Source organism: Natator depressus, chromosome 5 (assembly GCF_965152275.1).
Source record: "Natator depressus isolate rNatDep1 chromosome 5, rNatDep2.hap1, whole genome shotgun sequence".
Taxonomy (NCBI): domain Eukaryota; kingdom Metazoa; phylum Chordata; order Testudines; family Cheloniidae; genus Natator; species Natator depressus.
Window position 1 is genome coordinate 106,746,270 of NC_134238.1, and position 22,616 is coordinate 106,768,885.

Sequence of the window (22,616 nt, forward strand, 5' to 3'; positions counted from 1 at the left end):
AGCAGTGCCTGTTGGGACTGTCTGAGCATCCCCTAATGACACTGGATGGTCAAAGCTGTTTAAAAAGCACCATGTGATTCTCCAACTTCCTTGTTTTTTTTCACTAAACCCCAGAATATTATGAGAACAGAACTCCATGGAAGCCAGGAAAGTGTTCCTTCTTCCTTTATAATGGCACTGAGTTCCTTCACACAGAACCCTCACTGAGCTCTGTCTCCTCTTTCCTCTGCCTTTGAGCATAAATGTGAGTAGAGTCATCACAAATGCCAGGCCCTGAGTGGACCTCCAGGCTTGGTACTGATAGGTGAGAGGCTTGGAATGAGGATCTCGGGGTGGCAAGATGGGGTGGAGCACGGAGCAATCTCTCCTGGCCACAAACGCCAGTTCCTGGTGGAAGCAGGTACCATCAGAGGCGGTAGCACTCACCAACTTACGTTATGTCTACACAGCAAAGAAAAAAACAGCAGCTGGCCGGTGCCAGCCGACTCGGGCTCGCGGGGCTTGGGCTGTAGGGCTGTTTCGCTGCTGTGTAGACTGCCAGACCCAGGCTGCAGTGGGACCGTTTCACCCTGCAGGGTCCTGGAGCCCAGGCTCCAGCCCGAGCGTGGAAGCCTACCAAACAATGAAATAGCGCCGCAGCTCAAGCCAGAGTTGGCTGGCACAGGCCAGCTGTGGGTTTTTCTTTGTTGTGTAGACATACCCTTAGATGAGAGACAGTTTTCTCAGTTCTATGATAGCCTTAGAACCAGACATGGTACATTCCTCTGACCTGGAGCCAAACACAGGCCAGGCACAAGAGGCTTCCGCTTCCCCACGTTAGAGGACTTCAAAACAGAGGCTCGCTTTGCCGCAGAGGACTGCATTCTTCAAATGGGAATATGCAGGGCTACTCTGAAGAGGAATACTAGACCATTTTCCCTAGTCATGTAGTCAATTTAGGTATAGAATGAAAAAAAGACGCGCAGGATACAATTATGTCTCTCAGAAACAATGGTAACAAAAGGCAGCCATGGCAAAAAAGAAGTAACAATGGCCTACTCTGTCCCTCCCCAGGAATGGGGGCCTGTCCTCAAGACAGATCAGAAGGCCTCTGTCTCATAAGGCCTCTGTCAAAGGAAATCCCAAAGTGTGCCAGTCCTTTTGGACCTGTGGTGTAAAGGGATAACATGCCAAAAAACGATCCAGTGAATGGTTCTCCATGAGGAAATGTGAATGCAGCTCTGAAAAGGCATGTGGCATAAGATATACCGTTCAAGCCCAATCTTTCTTTTTGAGGGTCCTTGGGGTTGGATTAGGTACAGTACCATGGAACTGAAACTTGAAACAATCCAGGAATCTAACTACACGAAAGTATAGAAATGAAGTAAATGTTCTTTGGGAAACTACCCAAAACAGTCTTAACAACAGTAAAACTACAAATGCTACTAAAAACACAGGGAAGTCTGGTCAAAAAATCAAACCAAAATTCTATGCACAGAGCAAAGGTCCCTACATCTGCAGTTACCTGTCGAAAGAAAGGAACTGTGGGGGTTGGAGACTATACAGCTCAAATCCAAACTCTGGTGCTGCAGAGTCAGGGCTTATGCAGTCCAATAGGCACTGCGTTTCTAGAAAGTTCTTGAGGCTCACTTTGTCGCAAAGGACTGCATTCTTCAAGTGGGAATATACAGGGCTACTTTGAAGAGGAATATAGATCATTTTCCCTACTCATGTGGTCAATTTATGTGTCGAATGAAAAAAAAGACATGCAGGATACAGTAATGTCCCTCATAAACAGGGGTAACAAAAAGCAGTCATGGTAAAACAGCCGTAACAAAATAAAGCTACTAACATAGGGCTGGGCTGTGCATCCTTTTTGAGACTGCAAAACAAGTCTATTGCCCTTCCTGTCATCAGTCTGGGTACGCAAAGTCACAAGCTAAATACATACATTGCATATGTGTTCATTTTTAAAAAATTCAGCAGTAAATGCTGAAAATAAGAAAACACCCTATACTAATGACTGGAGGGGCAGGGGAGAGAATAGCAACAAAACCAAAACAGAACACGGAAAAAAACCAAACCATTGCTCTCTAGAAACCAATCTGAAAAAGAGAAATCAATCCCTAATTAACAAAAAAGCAGAAATATGACACTCAAAGATGAGAACAATCAAGAATTCCTCCCATCCCAACGGCAGACAATAAAAATACAGAGTTTAAAAAAAAATTTAAATGAGGGCAGGGAGGGACAATTAAAGAGAGACAACAAAACAATGCAAAGGGGAAATGCAACTAAATTAATTACTTAACACTCACCACCACAATACCTCCACCCAGACATAGACACACACACATATACAGAGATTGGAAAAATTCTAAATGCAACGCCCCCCCCCCACCACCACACACACAAATAAATAAATAAATAAAACAGATAAACAAATAAAAGCACACCAAACAGCCAGTCAGAAATGGAGAGGTTGGAGTTGACTGATGGGCAAGGGACTGAGGTAGAGGGAGCTAAATATCAGGAGTGGGAGCTAAAGAAGGAATTACATGTCTGGCTCTTTATTCTGACTTTACAAGCTGTGCTCCATAGTGCATGGATGTGTCTGAAGAACTGCACAGGGCTGACAAGCATCAAGCATAGAATCCTTTGAACAACATCCTATGATGAATAAAACATCTACAATGCATATACTGGGAATATCATAACACATGACACATGGGAGGGATTTCTATCTTGGCATTCAGGTGAAGACCAAGGTGACAACAGTTAACAAATATATTAAATTCGCTCCATGGTCAGTTATTTCCCTCTCTAACAAAATACTATCATTGGGATCTAGTACCCTGACAAAATATTGCAACACATGTCAGAATACAAAGACACTAATGCTCCATCAGAATTCGTTAGCATGGACCCTGAGTTCAAACAGAATTCCATAAAAGATAATGGGACCGTGCCCAGATACAAGGGTCTGCCTTAATGCAGAATCCCAGTGCAGAAACTGAGCCTTAGTAACCTAATATTGGCCCAACCAAAGTGTGGCGACACTTCAGTTTTACTCAGCTAAAAACTAAAGATAATGTTCAAATCCTGTTGGAATGGAGTTATTACGTTTCACACAGTGTACACAATATAAATTAGGTTTTCAAAGAATACTTCATGTGTAATAAATGTTTTCATAATAATAATAATACAACTGACTGTGTGGAAAAATGATGATTATGTGATTGTTCATGATACCTGATTTAGGGTTTTTTAAAGATACATTTGTTTAGAAACACTCAAAAAAATTGTTGTAAACAACAGCTAAGATTTATTCCCGCCCCCTTTTTAAGTGTCATCGTATTGCAATTATGCAAATGGAGAGTGGAAAATCTATATTTCTGGTGTATGTTTGAACCCTTTGGCATAAAATGGTCCTCATGTTACTCACCTTGATCTCTTTCATGCCATGTCCGACTCCCAGCAGCTGGTGAATTTGGAGAGGGGTAAAAGTCTCCAGTTGGGCTTGGCTCCATATTTTCATCTATGGAAATAGTTTTGGGTCTCTTGCTGTTGAAATAACAAAGGTGTTGGTAGTAAGACTTATGTGCTGTTAGCATTGGTACTGCAGAGGCTATAAGGATGTAAGCAATTTTTTCAACACTGAGAGCAATTAAAAGAAAAACCATGAAAACAAATGTTAAGCCTGACCTCAAGCATAGGTCACACAGGTGTGTTCTTAAACAATGGTGTGTGCATTGTAGAAAAATATTTACATTATATAGTTGGCATGTGAGAATAATACACAAAAAACCCACTATGGGGAGAATTTTCAATCTCTGCACTTTCTAAGTCTGGTGGCATTTAAGACCGTGGCCAAACATCCAAAACCTGCAACCTGCTGTAAAAGGGTCACGTCACTAGAATGTTAAATTCTATATATAATTCATTTCAGGCAAAGAAAAGCAATGGAGGAGTGTTTCTGCACCCCAGATAAGGTCAGCCAGGTAAAACTTCAACAGCTCAGAATATGCTAGTAGAAGGAAAGCTTACTTTACCCTCCCCATCAGTTCAGTGTACCAAGTTACTTTTCAGTGAGACCTGCCCTGAAACACAGTCTTTTAATTTTTCATTAGTTTAATTTAAAATGAAAGGTCTGCATTTCAAACTCCATCATTCAAAGAGATTCACTTCACTTCAATCTAGTCGGAGAAAACAAGTTTCTTCTTATCAACGCATTCTGAAACTTCTCAGAATAAGCAAATTTCCAAAGGAAGATGGGGAACCAGGCATGAAGGTTGGACAATATTTTGACAATACCGTGAAATAATAATAACCTTGTCAGTAATTATTTCATCCACAGAGCTATAACTGTTCTGCCTGAGTCAGTCAACAGTGTTAAATGCACCCCTTCTTCCTGCAAGTGTAAAATCTCTGTGTATAACTGAGCAGTTTTAAAACACATTTCTGTTCTTCTAATAGACCACTAGAATGTGGCTTCCTCTTTTAGACTACTAGAAAGTGGTTTCAAAAACTAGAGTGAAGTGGTATCATTTATAACACTCTTCCCATTTACAGGAAGATATTCTTACACCATGAGTTTATTATCTACATATAATTTATAAAAATATACATACTCAAATTTATAAAAGCAACAAGAGCCTATACAATATTACACTTTCTTTACAATATTATTGAATTGCTTTTCCCATATCATGAACCCTGACTTCACATAGCCAGACAACCAATATTTTTGCCAAATGCTAATATTTACTCTTTTAAGAATATATTTACCTGCTTGGTGGAGAGGACAGTGACCTCTGTAGATTTACACCCGAATTCATATCATGGTAGTATGGCTGGCTCGGAAGCTCTCCAATCGGGAAGTTCACTCCAGTTCCCTGGGTAATAGGCGCTGAAGAATACATTATTAAGAAGAGTCTAAACTACTCTCTAAATTTTTGACCATTCTTTCAATTTTAACATTTAAAAAATCTTGACATTATTAAATGTATAACTCGTTTTCTGCCTATTGAAGAAATAAAGTACAGTCAAGTTCTGTTCATGTTTACATACCTTAAAAACAAATTAACTGCTCCCTCTGCCTTCCCCCCCAAAAAAAATTTCTGAACATATATGCAGTTTTATTACTGTATATTATTGTTTTATCATAGATAATGTGGAAATCATGTATGGGACAAAGTGAGAAAGATGGAGATACAAAACTGAGCATGTTGTAAAAGGGCGTGAACTAGGAATGACCAGACACCAAATGTGAAAAACTGGGACTGGGGGGTAATAGGAGCCTATATAAGAAAAAGACCCAAAAATCGGGACCGTCCCTATAAAATCAGGACATCTGGTCACCCTAGCATGAACATCCCTGGTCGCCTATTCATGCCAGAAATAGCTTTATACGGAGAGAGCATTGCACTGGTAAACTTGCTTTCACCTATGATGCAGATATTGTTTTGTGTACACTGTTATCTTTACCTTTGCGTACTGTCTGTGCACTGATCATTTTAACTTCAAAAATAATTGAATGTTGTATAACTTATCTGAAGGTTTGAACTTTTCTAACAATTACAGCATACTTTTGTTGTGGCTTGAGGTTAAACAAACACATGGGATGAAGTCCCACAGAAACCACATACTTTTAAATTTATTATTAGGAGGGCATTATGAGTAACACTGAGAAGCAGAGGATTTGGCAACAACATAATCTTGATTTTTTTTAGATATGACCAAATGATTAAAACTGTGTGTGTCTGAGTTGCTCAGACAACACACCTCATGAGCATGTGAAACCTGTATTTCACATATGCAAATCCCCAATTTTTGAAAGAACATTCAGTGTTGCACATGACTAACTTGGATGGGCATAAAAAGTGCATGTACCTTAATACACGGGGAATAAAGTGCACTCAGATACACATGAGTAACTCTTATTTAAATAGGTTTCAGAATAGCAGCTGTGTTAGTCTGTATTCGCAAAAAGAAAAGGAGTACTTGTGGCACCTTAGAGACTAACAAATTTATTTGAGCATAAGCTTTCGTGAGCGACAGCTCACTTCATCGGATGCATGAAAGCTTATGCTCAAATAAATTTGTTAGTCTCTAAGGTGCCACAAGTACTCCTTTTCTTATTTAAATAAGAATTGATGTCAGTGGGAGTTATGCACACAATTTGGCCCCAAAACTCAGTGCTAAGATAAATAATGAGCAATTTTACTGAATATATTCCATGCACACATTATCTCACATCAGTCTTTTGGTGGGGTACTTAAACTGACTTTATATAAATTAGTCTTGATCTACAGAGATGTGAGATCAGAATCAGGTCTTTAGCTTTGCTGAACTAATTAAAACTCGCAGGGTGTCCTATCCTAGCATGAACTAGCGCTAGTGTAAAATTTGCAGCAGACAGTTTGGGGAGGTTCTCTCTCATCTTTGGTTGTCCCAGAGTCTTCATCTGGAGTATGGAAAAGACCTTCCTGGAACACTCAACCATTGTAGTTTTAGTTAAAAACTCCATATTCATCACTGTTGTTTCTAAACAAGTTCTGAATTCATATTTTTTGTTCACTCCTTTCCAAATGAATTCTTAAACAGAAAGAAATGAACAGAATTTACATTAAATTACAAGAAGGAAGTATACCAAAACCAGGAGTAAATAAAAACAATATCTGGATTATAGATTATTCTTATACCATATTAAGATTTTCTATGAATTCATATGTATGTGACACAGAGAGAGAGAGAGAGAGAGAGAGACTCTGACAGAGACTAGCATGGTCTACATTCAATTAGTTATACTCCCTATTCTTGCTATGATGTAACTGTCCTTCAAAGTCATGAGATTGGAGCAAAGTAAAAGAAAAGAGACATCTGATGGTTTAGCAGAATTCCAAAGATGTACAGAGGATAGAATGATGGGAAAAAGTTACATGTGCATGAAGTAACTTGTTTCATTATCTATGGTAATTTTATTGAAATTTCTTCATTGAGCCATGCACAGCAAATGGATTTAAGTTCTTAAAAAGATGCGTGATTCAGAATTTGAAAAAACAAACAAAGCCTTTTACCTGTTTTATTATAAATGTATGCAAGATGCACTGTGACATCATGCACAAGGTTAAAAGCATTTTCTTCCTCTCTTAGGGCCCGAAGCAAACTCCATTACAGTGAAAGGAGAGCCTTCAATTGACTTCAGTGGACTATGGATTAGGCTTTTTGCATGTGTAAAATCATTAAATACAATGTGTTAACTTACTTCTGGACACTCTCACAAGTTCTGACACATTGAAGACTCCAGATTTTACAAAACTATCCTCAAGGTACCCTGAAAAAGATCATAATACTGTTGTCAACTACCTTACTTAGAAAGACAAAAATATATACACCATCTAATAGCAGAATCAACAAAGAAAAGTCCAAAAATTAGGCCAAAACATGATGATAGCAGTTCCCAGGATGGGATGAGAGTTGAAATCCAGACTGTTGTATGCAAAATTGAGATTCCATACAAGAGTTTCCTCAACATATCAATGGAAATTAACAATCAATATATTGAAATTATAGTTAACCAACTGGGGAAAGTATATAATAACCTCCTTTCATTGTTCTTTTCTATTTGACTGACAGTATCAAAATAAGAAGAGACTGGAACACTTTCTGTTGGATCAGGCAATTTGGTAATGAGACATTAAACTATCCACCTCTGCTGGGTAAGTTTTTGGTTTGGAATCTAGACCAAGATGGCAGTGACTACAAACTACCATCTTAGGACCTGATTCTTCCCCTTTGAAATCAATGTGAGTTTTGCTCTTGACTCAAATGGGAGCAGGGCCTTTTAGCTGCTCTGTGGCCAATGTGAAATCTGTTGGGTTTGTTAGGTATTTATCTAGAGGTCAAAAACACAGATTTAACAGTCTAACTTTAGGCACCCATGTTTGAAAATTTTGGCTTCTATATATCTGTTTATATGCAGAGAGAGAGAGAGGATTCTCTCTCCCCACTACTGAAATGTGGTCATGACAGGAAATGATGCAGTGAAACAACAGCTAATATCAAACTCAAATTAGCACCACCCATGTGATGAAGCTACAAGATGTAGAATCAAGAAACCAAGGTTTTCTTTGGAAATCTTCTATCCAAGTACTAACCAGGCTCACCCTGCTTAGGTTGAGATCACATGGGATCACAGCCTTTGGAGGTACAGATGCAACCCCTCAAGCTTGTCATTAGATTTACAGAGGGTCATAATCCACTTGTAACATGTATGTAGCTCCCGTTAACATTATTAGGAATTACGCCTGTGCACAGAGGGGAGAATACCTTACATTTTACTCTGTACTGCTTAATATAGTCTACACAAAAGAACCTGTTCTCCCTTTTCAATTAAAAATGTATTTTGCCCCAGATGTTTTTTAAATTTTACATACATCATCATCATTCACATCCTATATGGCACTGTATAAAGCCAACAGCATATATAAGTGAGTGCTCCTAAAAAAAATTTTCCCGCTGGGTAAGGTATTAGCAGCATTCCCTATGTTTACCAAGGATAATGCCACTGACACAGTCAATACCTTACATAACAGTAAAATCTTAAAAACCAACTTTTAAATGTATCCATTGCAGATCATAGTTGGTGGCGATCAAATTATCTGGAATGTGTGTAATGTGATAAGAGTTGACAACTCTCCTTTAATATATCTTGTAGGAACCTAGTACTTTCCACCTTCAGGTAAGTTAGCAATACATTAAAGTGCTGCTAAAGTCAGGAAAGTAACCGTAAAAGTGGCACACTTTACTCCCTGGGTGCATTCGGAGTAATGGTGCTTATTTTTCTTTTAGGGCTGGGAAGCTATTACTACTTTTTACTCCTGCTAGCAGTGGCTGAGTGGTTAACATGTTGACTACAATCCTAGAGGTTACAGGTTTGAATCTTCCTTGATTTCACACTGAAAAGCCACCTCTAGTAAACCCAGCCTCAAAATGGGTGCCTGATCCATCAGGTTAGGGCAGTCAAAGATGGTCAGATTAGATGCTGGCCACATCACTCCCCTTGCATAATACTGCCTATCAAATTGACATGCGTTACCCACATCAGTCTGATGACCCATTGGCTTTGGGGAACTTTGACTCCTGCTAGCTCTGAAAGACAGCTGAACTCTATTCTGGCTTACGTAAGGGCAACCAAATAGTTAACTATTGCATGTGTAAAGAGTGCACTTCACAGGGCAAGCTGAGAAGAATTAACACATCCAACTGAGCTCAAACTGTATTATGTACGCCTACCATCTTTGCTATACTATTTGTTACACCTACTAGCCAGGGTGAAAAACAGCATATAGCCACACTTTAAAGGAAATTAATTTCAAATGGTAAAGATACATGGACCAATCAATCTCAGACTTCAGAGCTGAAGACCCATTGTCAGTGAGTGTCATTGCAATACACAGCCACGCACCAAGCATTCCCTAACACTGTCATGATGTTTCAATTCTCAAGTTACATCAATATATGTCACTGCATCTCTTTATTGCTATATGTGATGAAATAGCCCTGTAGGTCTTTCCTTCTTGCCAAGCTACTTCCTTCTACCTCCCATTCTCCCTTTTTCTCTTCTGACAGCTCCTCTCTGTTTCCCTGCTCCTTCCGAGCTTCTCCCACTCCCCTGAATGCTAGAGGGAAAGGATTTTTGTCATCTTACTCATCACTAGGGCCCTACCAAATTCACGACAATGAAAAATGCATCGCAGACTGTGAAATCTGGTCTCCCACTGTGAAATCTGGCCTTTTGTGTGCTTTTACCTTATACATACAGATTTACAGGGGGAGACCAGTGTTTCTTAAACTGGGGGTCCTGACCGAAAAGGGAGTTGCGGGGGGGGGTCACAAGGTTATTTTAGGGGGTTTATGGTATTGCCACCCTGACTTCTGTGCTGCCTTCAGAGCTGGACGGCCGGAGAGTGGCAGCTGTTCGCCAAGCGCCCAGCTGTGAAGGCAGCGTCCCACCAGCAGCAGTGCAGAAGTAAGGGTGGTAACACTATACCATGCCACCCTTACTTGTACGCTGTGACCTTCAGAGCTGGGCGGCTGGAGAGTGGCAGCTGCTGACTGAGGGCCCAGCTCTGCAGGCAGCAGTGCAGAAGTAAGGGTGACAGTACCATACCAGGCCATCCTTACTTCTGCACTGCTGCTGGCAGCAGCTCTGCCTTCAAAGCTGGGCTCCCAGCCAGCAGCCACCACTCTTCCGCTGCCCAGCTCTGAAGGCAGTACCACCATCAGCAGCAGTGCAGAAGTAAGGGTAGAGGTACCAGAATACCCCTCCAATAACCTGCCGACCACTCCACAACTTATTTTTGTTCAGGACCCTTACAGTTACAACACCATGACATTTCAGATTTAAATAGCTGAAATAATGAAATTTATTATTTTTTAAATCCTAAAACCATAAAATTGACCAAAATGGACTGTGAATTTGGTAGGGCTCTACTCATCACTGATTGCTTAGGAGGAGGAGGCATTCTCTCTTTCATCTTCTGCCCTCCTCCTACCCTCTTTAGTTTCTATTGGAAGGAAAGGAGGGAGTATCCTGTCAAATCTTTATTTCCCTCTGTGATAGAGAGTAAATAATTTCCTTTCTTCTCCCACTTTCCTTTTTAATATTACAATGGGCAACTTGGACAAAGGGTACACAAAATGTTCCAACATTTGCCATCTTTCCCTCCCCAGCCTCTCTTTCCTTTTCCTTCTTCCTTTTTCCTTAGAAAGTGTCGAGTGAATTGAGGAAGAGAAAGAAGGTCGAACAAAAGTGAGAGAAACATCCTTTGTTTGTTTCTCCCTAAACAGAAAGTTGATTGGCAACGTGTTAAAATCAAGTTCAGAAAACAGTAGACAATCTTTTAATCCCTAAAAGGGCCAGACTGCGGTCCAGCCCTATAGAGTTGGTCAGGAGGATAAGGGGAAATACACCTTCTCCCACTCCCTTCCCAGCCTCCCCACATCTCAGTTGCAGGCACAGAGGGACAGAAAGCAGTGTTGCCAACATCTGTATTTTTACTGTAATATGTTTTTGGACCTCTTGCAATGATGTGGCAAGCTTTGGTTCTCATGCTATCGAGTCAAGAGATCACGAATTCTGGGTCCCGGGATCCACCACTGACTCATGTTAATATTTTTCTTCCCTTCACAGCCTTTATTCTGAGCCAAGGTCTCATACTGGAACTCATAAAATGCAAAAGATCATTTCAGAAAAAACCAAACTCTCATCCACTTTGCTACAGTCTTTCAAAAGGAACATGGCAACTTAGATTTGCTTCTGTAACCCGTATTAACATACTGTGACTTTGTCTCATGTTTCAGCAGTTCAGCCACATAAGGTTTATGACTCTGCTAATGCTCTGCTAAGGGCTTGTCTTCACTGCAGTACAGAGCAGTGGTCTCCAAAGCAGGGGGTGCACAAGACAATCGATTGGAGGGCACAGCAGGAGGAGCACCGCCGGAGGAAAAAAAAGGGGGGGGCGGCCCTGAGTCCTCCGGCCCGTGGAGGAGCAGGAGCAGCCGCGCAGCCAGCGGCCAGAAAGAAGCGGCACTTTCCCCTTCAGGCCAGGGCCCCGGGGCCCCCTTAGCCCAGGGCCCTGAAGCCCCTGCATTCTGGGTGGCCCTGCGTGCCGGGGGGGCAGCTCCCAGAATCGTGGCCATGGGGGTGGTGCTGTGCTGCCCAGAGGCACCTGCACACCCCCTGCACCAAACAGGAGCTGCCCCAGGTAAGTGCTCTGCACCTCCTGCCTGCCCCAGCCCTGAGCTTCCTCCCGCACCCTGAGCGCCCTCCCACACCCTAACTCCCTCCCAGACCCCACACCCCACCCTGAGCACCCTCTGTATCACAAAGTGTTAAACCAAGATTTTCAAAAATAATAAAGCATATTCAATCACATTCCTCTCACTAAAAATATTATTAATAATAATATTTTTTTTAGTGAGAGCACAAAGGTTTTTTGTACCGTTAAAAGAAAAAAATTATTTTAAAAATATTGTTTATTTCATCTTTAGCTCATCATTTTTTAATTTCTATTTTTGTGTGTTTTATAATTTACACAATATATTAGTACAGTAGTACATGTATATAATTTATACATAAATAAATATACATATATTGGGGGTGCGTGCTCAAAACATTTTTACTGATAGGGGTGTGCGATCAAAAAAGTTTGGAGACCACTGGTGTAGAGGAAGGTACAACTCAAGTGTTGTCCCTAATCTGACTCCCAGGCACACACAAAAATCTCTAGCTCAAGTGGTGCTTTAAATTCAAGCCCACTTGGCCTGTCAGGAGGTGTAGGTTAAAGTCTGAGTGTTGCTGACGCTCAAGCTAGGAACGCAGTGGGGATTCAGCTCCTCTCTGCCGCTAATCCAAACATTGTGTGCGGCAGAGGAGCTGTTTTGCAGTGTGGCTGCTCTCACTGGAGCAAGGCTAACTTGAGCGTAGTTAACTTGAGCGAACACTGCAATAAAGACAAACCCTAAGGCAGCTGGTTCTTTAGCTGCCACATCACAAACTCACCTCCATGCTTTGCACTACATTTTAAGCAACATGCACTGAGTAGAGAGTGGGTGAAGAGAGAGCAAGGAATAGGTAGAGTCTTGACTCCACACATCACAATACACTGACTCAGCACAAAGGGAAGGTGGAAGGGAGTAATCTGCTATGGGTAAGGGGCAACATCATATTACTTCCCTCTGCAAGTGAGGCAAGAGCAGAGAAGGAATTGTGATTCAGTGGCACAGAGACTCTCCACCCTTTACAGAGAGTTGTCCATAAAGGCACAAATCGAGCCCCTACATTGCAAAGTGACAACCCAGCTATCTTCCACCCTGGCTAGTAAGCTTAAATCCTCAGCAAGCTGAAAATAATTACACATACACACTTTGCCTGGCACTAAGAAATTGAAATAAAACAAAGATTTTAACCCCCTGAAGCAACTTAAAAAACAGACTGAAATTTCTCTATTTAATAAGACATAAAATATTGTAAAAAGCGTGGCAGTGAAACAAAGCCATACTAAATATTTGATTTTACAGGCACTGTGTTACATTAGGTTTCATACTTCACTCCAAGCATTATGTTCTAGCACGCAAGGTGGATTCCAATGGTGCCTCTGAGTATAGGAAAAATAAGCATAGTATGTTTAATTCTAGTACCAGTAGAGTTCAGTGGATTTAACTAGTTAGGAAGTAAATCCACTGTGGATATGTTATAGAACAGTTCTTAGCTTCCAGATACGAGATACAAAAATATTTTGTGTTATTAAATTGTTTTAATTTGCTGCCGAAGCAGGCACTATAAATATTAGCACTACTTGCATTACTGTAGGGTTTGTATTAGTCACGGACCAACATCCACCAGTCAGATGCTGTACAAACACACAACAAAAAGATAGTATCTGCCCCAAGGAGCTTACAATCTAACTATAAGACAAGAGACAACATATCGATACAGACAGAAAGACAGGGGAGTACAAGTAAACAATAAGAAAATATTGGTCAGCATGATAAACAGTGGTCTCAGCGCACCAGGAGACTAATCATTGTCAAGGTTTTTTGCAGGCATCAGACGAAAGGAGGGTTTTGAGAGAGGATAATGCATTAGTTTTGTGGATGTTTATGGGAAGCTCCTCCCAACTGGGAGAGTGAGTCTGGGAGAAAGAATGACAGTGTTATCTGAGAATGTGACAAGTGAACAGTGGAGCCTGTCATAATGGGCTGACTAGAGGTGAGGTTAACATCTAGATAGCAAATGAGAGTTGATAGCTAGGGCGGAAACAGGCCATAAAGGGCACTAAAAGGGAAGGCAGCTTATGTTTGATGTGAGAGAGAAGGGGGGATGTAAAGAGGGAGATGACATGGTCAGAGCGACAGGGTAGGAAAACAACTTTCCAGCAGCATTCTGAATGGATATGAGCAGGTCAAGACTGGATCTGTCAAGGCCAGAGAGAAGGGTATTATACCAATCAAGATGCAAGATGATGAGAGCGTGGATGAAAGTTTTATCTGTGTGGACGGATAGGAAAGACCGTATCTTAGAGACTTTATGCAGAAAGAACTGGAAAGATTTGACATATATGCAAGGACCTAGAGAGAGGTTCTAAGTCAAAGATGATGCCCAGGTTATGGGCTTGTCTATGCAACTCATGCAGATGCATTGCCCCCATGCTCCTGGCTCAGTCAGGAAGAGGCCTCCAGCACTTTCCCCTGAGAGGACTGGGGAAAGAAGAAGGGCTCATAATTCCTCCCCGACTGGGACTGGCCACAGTGTTTCCCAAATTCACAATAACCAGCATCTGTCCCTTCCTCCTCAGGGCCCTGAGTGGGTCTTTTCACAGAAGGAAAGTAGCAACGTGGGCTTGGAAGGAAAAATCAGGTCTGTTTTAGTCATGTTGACCTTGAGCTGACAGCTAGACAGCCACAAGCAGGATGACAAAGTTACAGACCATGATATTAGTTTGGAAAGAAGGAGACGGGTCTGGAGCAGAGAGACAGATATATATAAGTCGTCAGCATGGAGATGGTAGTTGAATTTGTGTTTGTGGAGGAGAGTACCCAGACAAAGTGGGGAGGGAGAAGAGAACGGGACCAAGGTCCTGTGGAACCTGCTCAGAAATCTGGAGAGCAGATGAGGAGGGTTCTCTAGTCTAAAGGACATACTGAGGGAGTGAATAGAGAAGTCAAAGGAGAACAGAGTTATGAAGCCAAGGCAAAACAAGACTTCAAGAAGAGCATGCTCAACTGTGTCAAAGGTGGCTGACAGGCTAAGGAGGATGAGGATGGTTTTGAGCTTTAGCTAGGAACAGGTCATTGGACACTTTATGAAAGCTGTTTCAGTGGAGCGCAAGGAGCAAAACCTGGATTGGAGAGGGTGTCAGATGGAACTGGAAGAGGAGAACTCCAGACAGTGATATGATAGAAGAAAAATGCAGTATGCAGCACTTGAACATTGGAGAACATTTTATTTTAATAGTGTAAAATACCACCTTTCACCCTGGAATTCTGATCTCCCTTCAGAATAGCACTTACTGTTCTTATTTCCATTATAATCTTGTGTGCAAGAAAAAGATATACAGTTATACTCCATACAATATTTATTTTAAATTAAATAATCGCTGAAGCACAGCCTGCATTAACACAGTAAAGATATTTAAATTAAGATTCTTGTTAATTTTTTCTGAATTGCTCATGTATAGAACCTATCATAACACCTTCCCATTCCTCCTTAAAATATTTAATATCTCTTTTGATGTCCACAGTAACAAATGTCAGTCTTTGCTGTTTAAACCTGATATGAACATGTCATTACTAAACCTTCACTTTGCTTGAGAGATAACGTCCTCTGTAGAATTACATTTTATTAATTATCATTATTTTTTACATTTGACTCTAGTACAAAGAAAGAATCTGCCTGCCAGAAATGTATTTTGTTGTAATCAGTGGGTCAGTCAAAAGAAATACTTCCATAAATTTAAACCAGTTTGCTGGATTTTTTTTTTTCTTTCCTTTTATTTTATATGGGAGATGTGGAAAACCCGGCTTCTCTCATTACCTTGTTTTGCATAGAAGACATTCCAGAGAAATAGTTTTTCCAAACTTAATACTGCAATTATCAGACTGAGCCATTGTGGATAATGGGCAAAGGGCCAAGGGATGTATGCACCAACCTTTGGGCGACAGGATCTGAGCAAGTGATCCTAACACAGCCTGTACACATGCAGTACTTGACGGCAATGTGTTTTCTCTAACTTTTGAGAAAGTTCATCACCTTCACACACATCCAAATGCTGAATTATTGATTCCAGTTTTTAAACGATTAAGATTTAAAAATCCAAATTTTTTGAGGCAAATATATTTTAAAATCATTACTTTTTGCACTAACTTGTGCTGTATAGGCCTAGTTCTCAAATGACTTCAAAGCTTACCTGTCATGTCTGGTTTTACAAATCTTTAACCAGCCCTTTTAGTGTCTTTTGATTTAATTATACTTTTATGAATAGAATGCCTGTTTATACTCTGTTGTATACTGTCTAATGCCAAAGTCTAAAATTACTTCCTGGAATCACGAAACACCATATTTTTTCATTTAAACCATTCTGATGCTGAACAATTCATAAAGAGTAAGTAGGGATCCAATCAATATATTAAAAAGATTTTTTTTATAAAAATCATAAATATGTCATATCGCGACACGTTTGTGTTTTTTAAAAGGGGAAATACAAGGTAATATCTGGAAAACTTCTTAGCAAGGGGATCAATTAGGCTGTGGTGTCACTCTCAAGGGAAGTGAAGAAAGCCCAAGCCTCTGTAAACACTGAACACAACACCAGGAAATGTGCTGTAGGAAGCCCAGAAGGGACTGATTTTATAAAATAGGTAATCTAATATGCTGGATCGCCTAATAGGTCTTTTCTATCTCTACAGCTCGCATGATTTCAACAATTCTTGGCACTTCTATTGCTCCTTTCATCAGAGAATCTGAAAGCCCTTTATAAACATTAAGGGCCAGATTCCTTACCATGAGTAGTACCTCACTGCTCCAGGGAGCTCATTAATTTCAGTGGGACTACTGGTGGTATAAGGTATTACTCAATGTGAGTAAGGGTGTTGCCAAATAAGCCTGGTAACACTATGTAAAATAGGTCATGGTAAATAACATTAATACACTGTACTGCTTATTTCTGATTCTTTTATTAGTGTGTTTTCGTACAGTATAGGAGCGAACATTCTCACAAGGAGTCAGAGTTTCTCACAGGATAGTGGCGGTGCGGGGAGGGAGGGGAAGGGAATGATGCAAATACTGAAGCAGCTAACTACACCAATGTTAGTTGCAGAAGTTGAATGCAGCAGGTCCTATCTACATTACAAATATAACGAAGTCAGGGGATTGGGTTACGATATGGCTGTCCCTGACCTGGTTACGTGGTTAAGATTGAGCTTTTACTACACACTGCAATTGTGTTGTAACAAGGTCAGGGGACAACTGGGTAGTAACCCAGTCCCTTGGCCCTCACGTGGTAACTGGGCCCCTGACCTGACAGGATTCATAGTATAGTTGGGGGTCACACAACAAAACATTAATATGCTGCTGTAATTCCAAGAAGGGAAAACTCACTTTAATTGAATGACACAGTGCCATCGGACTGATTGCCCTGAAGCCACAGCAAGAAATGCAAAGAGAAGGAATAAAACTTATGTATATAGCATCTTCTATCCCAAAGGATCTTGAAGTGTTTCACAAACTACAGACACTGTTTTAAAAAATGGGTCAATTGGAGTTGGGTGTTTAGCACTTTAAAAATCAAGATTACTGATGTAGTGCCTAAATAAGAATTTAGCAGTCTAACTTTAGGAACCTATTTTTGAAAAATGTTAGACTATGTATCTATAGGACTAGGAATCATTTTACCCACCACATCAACGTGGCCACCTCTGGAGTAAAAATCAATAGCAATTTTACAATACACAGCAACATTACAGAACAGATTAGAAAGTAAGGTACCATAACCAGCTGAAAATATTGGGGGAATTCACAGGCTAAAACTCCTTTTCTTGTGAGAAGTGTCGTGGAATTGATGAAGACTATACATTGTCAAGATCTCATTTTAAAGATGCCACCTCCCAGCTGCACACTGCCCCATGACACCATACTGCAACACAGGTACAGTACTGAGAGATTCAGAGAGAAGAGTATCACCTTCTCAGGGTGTCTTCAGAAAGGGGGAAAAAGGTATGTTCTTGACTTGGGTTAGCTAAATTGGGTTAAAATAGTAGTGAAGCCAGACCAACTCAGGTTTTAACTCGGGTTAGCAGTGTGAGTAAAAGCCTAGGTTAAACTTGAGCTGCTAACCCAAGTTAATAGCCGAGTTGTCATGTCTTCACTTCTATTTTAACCCAGGTTAGCTAACCTGAATTGAGAACGTACCTTTTCTCCTCCCTCTCCCCAAGTGAAGATATGCCCTCAATCACTGACATTACCACTTGTAGTATTCTAGGAAGGGAAAGTTTCAAAGAATGTCGAGCCCTGACCACCCCAATCCTTGCAACTTAATTTGAAGCTTAACTTTAAACTGATCAAGATCACAATCCGACATGGTATGGCTGCAGGCACACAGGAAAAAGCAAGCACATACATATTAAAATATCCACTCCCAGGTTGATAAAGCCAAATTCAAAACGGTTCTGATAGCATTTGTTTGTTTAAATAAAATTCTGCCTAAATCCCCAAACTAATATTATGGCATCATTGCCTGCTCAAGAAAAGCTGCTTACAGTGGTGAGGCAGGGGAGTTTTACAATGAAACTTCTCTTCTATTCCTATTAATTAGAGGGTCAATTCCTCACCCACAAGAGGGTAACTTGCAAGACAATAAAAATAAAGCAACCATCTGTGCTCAGAGTCACTCAGAACTCAAGGAAATTTGCTGATTAAATTTTGAAAAGACTTGTAAAGGCTGAGATCACCTGTTCTTTAAATTCTGAAGCTGTATGTTATAAAAATGAAATCACCAAATTCTTCTTTCTCAATGGCTAATAATGGAGAAATTATTATACAGGATTTATGGCCTAATCCAGGGGAATATAGTCCCCATGGCTGCTGGCCCAAGGAAGCACTCAGACAGCCAGGTTGGCTCTGTGGCCACAAGAGATATTTGCATATTCAGAGGTTTGCCCAGCCAGCATGAATAGGAATAGAAAATGGTCTCCATTCCCTCCGTGCCTTCAGGTTTCCCTACAGTCTCCATCTTTCTTGGGTCCTCAAAATTTATTTACAACCTGCATTTGATTTTATTTCCATATCCCAGGAACTTGGGGAGGAAAGAAGGGAAGAGTTAGGTCTTTTGCTATGTTAATATTGCTGGTTATTAATTTATTTATTCTGATTTAACGTTTTTAAAAATTCCCATATGAAAGCTCTTCAGGCCATAGCAATAATTACACTTATAATAACCACTCAGCAGTATTGATACTAATGTACAAATAAATCAACTCTGCAAGCCAGCAGCCTTAACTAACCAAAGAGAGTAACAATCTACCTCATTCATTAGTCTGTAAGAATGGGAAAACTCCAGAAACGCTTCTATACAGCGATAGGGAGCCTGGATTCCGTAGTTAAATACTGGAGTTGTCAGGGTTGGTCCTTATATCAACATTTTTATTAATATTTCTGGGTCTTTGGGGCTTTTGACTTCCCTTGGCAATTTTTACATGTCTCACATATGAACTTAATGGAGGATCATGTCCTTTCTCTTCAGTGCACACCTTCTCTTTTGCATGTCTCTGTATGCATTGCAATGGACACTAGGGCTTGCGGTCTGGCTCATTTACCTAAGGTTGCCTTAGGCTATAAATCCAATACAAAGAGAAAGAAAGAGTGGGTGGCAAGGGGCTTTAACAGTTCTGTATACTACAATAGTGTTCAAATTCATAACTGGGGACCAAGAGAGTCTCTGACTTGGGTGGGGTTCATCTGTCTCTTTGGATATTGCAAAATTATCCCTGCAGAGAGGTGACCTTTAAAACTAGACTCATAAAGAGACTCCTAAAGAACAAGTTTGGTGCTTTTGAAATGTACCACATGAAAGATATTGAAAAATAAAACTTAAAGGAGGACACCCCTGGAATCCTGCTACAAAAGCTACATACCACTCCCACCGCAAGCTACACAATCTTAACACTGTATTATACTATCAAAACATTCAGTGTATTTTTAGGAATATATTTTAAAGAATTCCAGCAAGTGCACTTAATGGTCTTTTGTTTGGCAAGTGGTGTTGCCCTCCCTCCTTGGTTAAGAAGGCAAATTACCAGACACCCTAAAGAACGCAGTAGTCTAGCCAAACCTAGAAAAACCCATTCTTAATATCAACAGCCTCGCCAGCTACTGCTCAGTTTCCAACCTCCTTTTTCTTGGCAAAATCCTTAAGAAAGTAGTGGCATCCAAACTCTAACACCACCTAACCTCTGCCAACATGCTGGCTCCCTCATATCCAGGCATCAGATCAAAACATGATACAGGAATGGGCCTTCTGGCACTGGTGGTCAACATTCTCCTGGCCTTGAACGGAAATCAAACCTCTACGCTTATATGCTCTGTGGCCTTTGACACAATGACTATATGGTGCCAATGAAACACATTTGAGGTTTAATGGCAGTGGGACAGCAATTATTCCTCTCTGAAAAATCTCATAGTGATGAACCTCTCCTCATTACATCGTACAGTCTTGTAGAGTCCCACAAACCTCAATGCTTTCTTCCCCCCTTTTAACAACTACGTAAGACGCTATGGGGAAATCATGCAATGCTCATGAATTCACGTATCATCAATGTGCAGATGACACCCAGATGTATGCCTGCCCAACCCTCCTCTGTAGTCAGAGCAAAGGATTCAAGTGAGGCAAGATATAGCCTTCTATTTTTCAGGGACAGCTGGTTCATTTACAGGAGCACTCCCTCCCTACAGTCACCTAAGTCCACCCCTCCATATTGCAGAAGTTTGAGAGGGGCAGGTTTGTTTGTTATTTTCCCTTCCAAGCCAGATCAACCTTTCCTCTGGCTAGGCTGGCCTGCCATAGTGCCAGCATCCATGACTTCCTGAGGACTGCACGACTTGGCAGGCCATGGACATTTATTGCTGGATTATGTCCACAGTTGTAATTGAGATTAAGTACAGTGAACTTATTCAGTGTAGGATCACCTGAAACCAAAAAGAAATGATACCTACAAAAATTATAGCCTCATGTTGACTGGTCACAAAAAGTGTAGTTAATGCTGAGTTCCCCGTTTTCCTTTTTCCATTTGCTCTTGGCTGAAAGATCATCCTTAACTTCACCTCTTTTGCACATAGGTATTCTTTCTCTATATCATTATACACTGTCATGTAATACAATGTAGTCTATGTACAGATATGGATCCAAGCCTTAATTTTCATTCTTAAAAACTATTATTTCACATGATGCTCAGGTGATGTTGGTGGAGTAAGGGAAGAAGGCAGAAGAGAATGTAGAGAGCAGGAAAGGAATAGGTGTCAAGGCCGGAAGACACCTATGACGGGGGAGATCTTACGCTTGCAGGAACATCTCCCTGCTGATTCCCTAGTTATTTCTTATGTGACTGCAGCAATCGCTCTTAGCCTGCACTATAGGTCTTGTAAACTGGGAGTGCATAGACTGTCAGTCCTAATTCAGCCTTCTGCCCTTGACCAGGAAGCAAGTCCTCAGCTGTTTCAAACTCACCTTCACAGAGTCATTATCTTGTAAGAGTAGATAGCTTTACTTTACCTTTTATAAGGTAGGGACTTTTCCGTCTTAAAATTAGACATAAGGACGACTAGTTACAACACTCTTTTTACGCTGGTTTCTATACAGTCTATTATTATTATTTTGTTAGTGTAGAAATGATAGGCCACAACTAGAGATGAAGGCCCCATTCTGCAAGGTGCTGCACAATACAATAAAATGAATCTGTGTCCCAAAGAGCTCTCAATCATGATACTTTATACATTAATATTTGATCATACAGATCAGTTTTATTTGAGATAACACCTTTGCTTTCTAACAATGTGCCCAACATGTCTATAATCACTTCACATATGTTTATTTTTCTTTGAAAACAAAATTCTTATTTTTCAGCATAGATGCAGAGTCTGTATTAAACCACAGCACACAGTACATACAGTCATGTAAGCTTGTAATACAAATTCCACTTTGTGATATATGTTGTGTTTTATGATAAATAATGCCATGATATAAAGAGACCATACTTTAATGGCTACATAAGCAGGATGAGATAAAGTCAATCATTTGTCTTTAAATCCGTACTTCCTGACTTTTGTATTGCCTGATTTCTCAACCTTAATGTTGCATTAATTAATTATTATTATTATTATTATAATACAAACACATACACAATAAATATATTTAAAATGGCAGATGAGTATTACAAAAACATTTGGATTCGCTCTGGAGCTCTGGAGCTTACACAAATAGATTATTAAAACATAATCTTTATTAGAGACTAAACTATTTTTTGAAGGCTCAACAATTTGAGTTTTGGAAAACTCCAACTTTCTTCCAGGAAAATAAAGTAAAGGACTTAGAAGAACTTTCCATGCTGTTGGAATTTAAGCTTTTTTGTTGTTGCTTTTGCATTTTTAAAGCACTACACAATATAATTTGTGCTATAATCATATTTTGTAGTGAAATAAAAAACAAATCAGATATCCCACAAAACTTGGAGGGAAACAGTATCAAGGTCTCTCAACAAAAGTGGCTTCAAACTTTAATGTAAACCAAAATGATCCTCAGCTAGAAACCTATATCCATACTAAAGAAATCTCATACTATACGAGGTACTCTGCTTTGTAAATTTTAAAAAATTACAGATTATCCTGTATTTATTTTTTGTTTTTTATGTTATATAATCAATTTGCTTTTGCTTTTGCTTTTTTTTAACATTATATAACCAGGATTTCTCCCATTTTACTGCAACATGCTACAAGAAGTTTTAATCAACACCTAATACTAAACCATTTCAGAGTTTCCAGTGTAGGTTGTTGCTCCTCATCTGCATCCAGAAAATATGTATGT

At 40.1% G+C, this 22,616-nt stretch overlaps 1 protein-coding gene across 12 annotated transcripts in view; it reads right to left on the bottom strand.

The window, feature by feature from the left end:
• NFIB (nuclear factor I B) overlaps nt 1–22,616 on the bottom strand; it is a 334,297-nt gene that overhangs the window by 63,582 nt on the left and 248,099 nt on the right. For all 12 annotated transcript variants that reach the window (XM_074953411.1, XM_074953406.1, XM_074953408.1 and 9 more), the window contains exons 4-6: nt 7,247–7,315; nt 4,768–4,888; nt 3,425–3,543 (exon numbers count right to left, since the gene is read on the bottom strand). In XM_074953411.1, the coding sequence (XP_074809512.1) occupies nt 3,425–3,543; nt 4,768–4,888; nt 7,247–7,315 (309 nt within the window). The remainder of the gene's footprint in view (nt 1–3,424; nt 3,544–4,767; nt 4,889–7,246; nt 7,316–22,616) is intronic.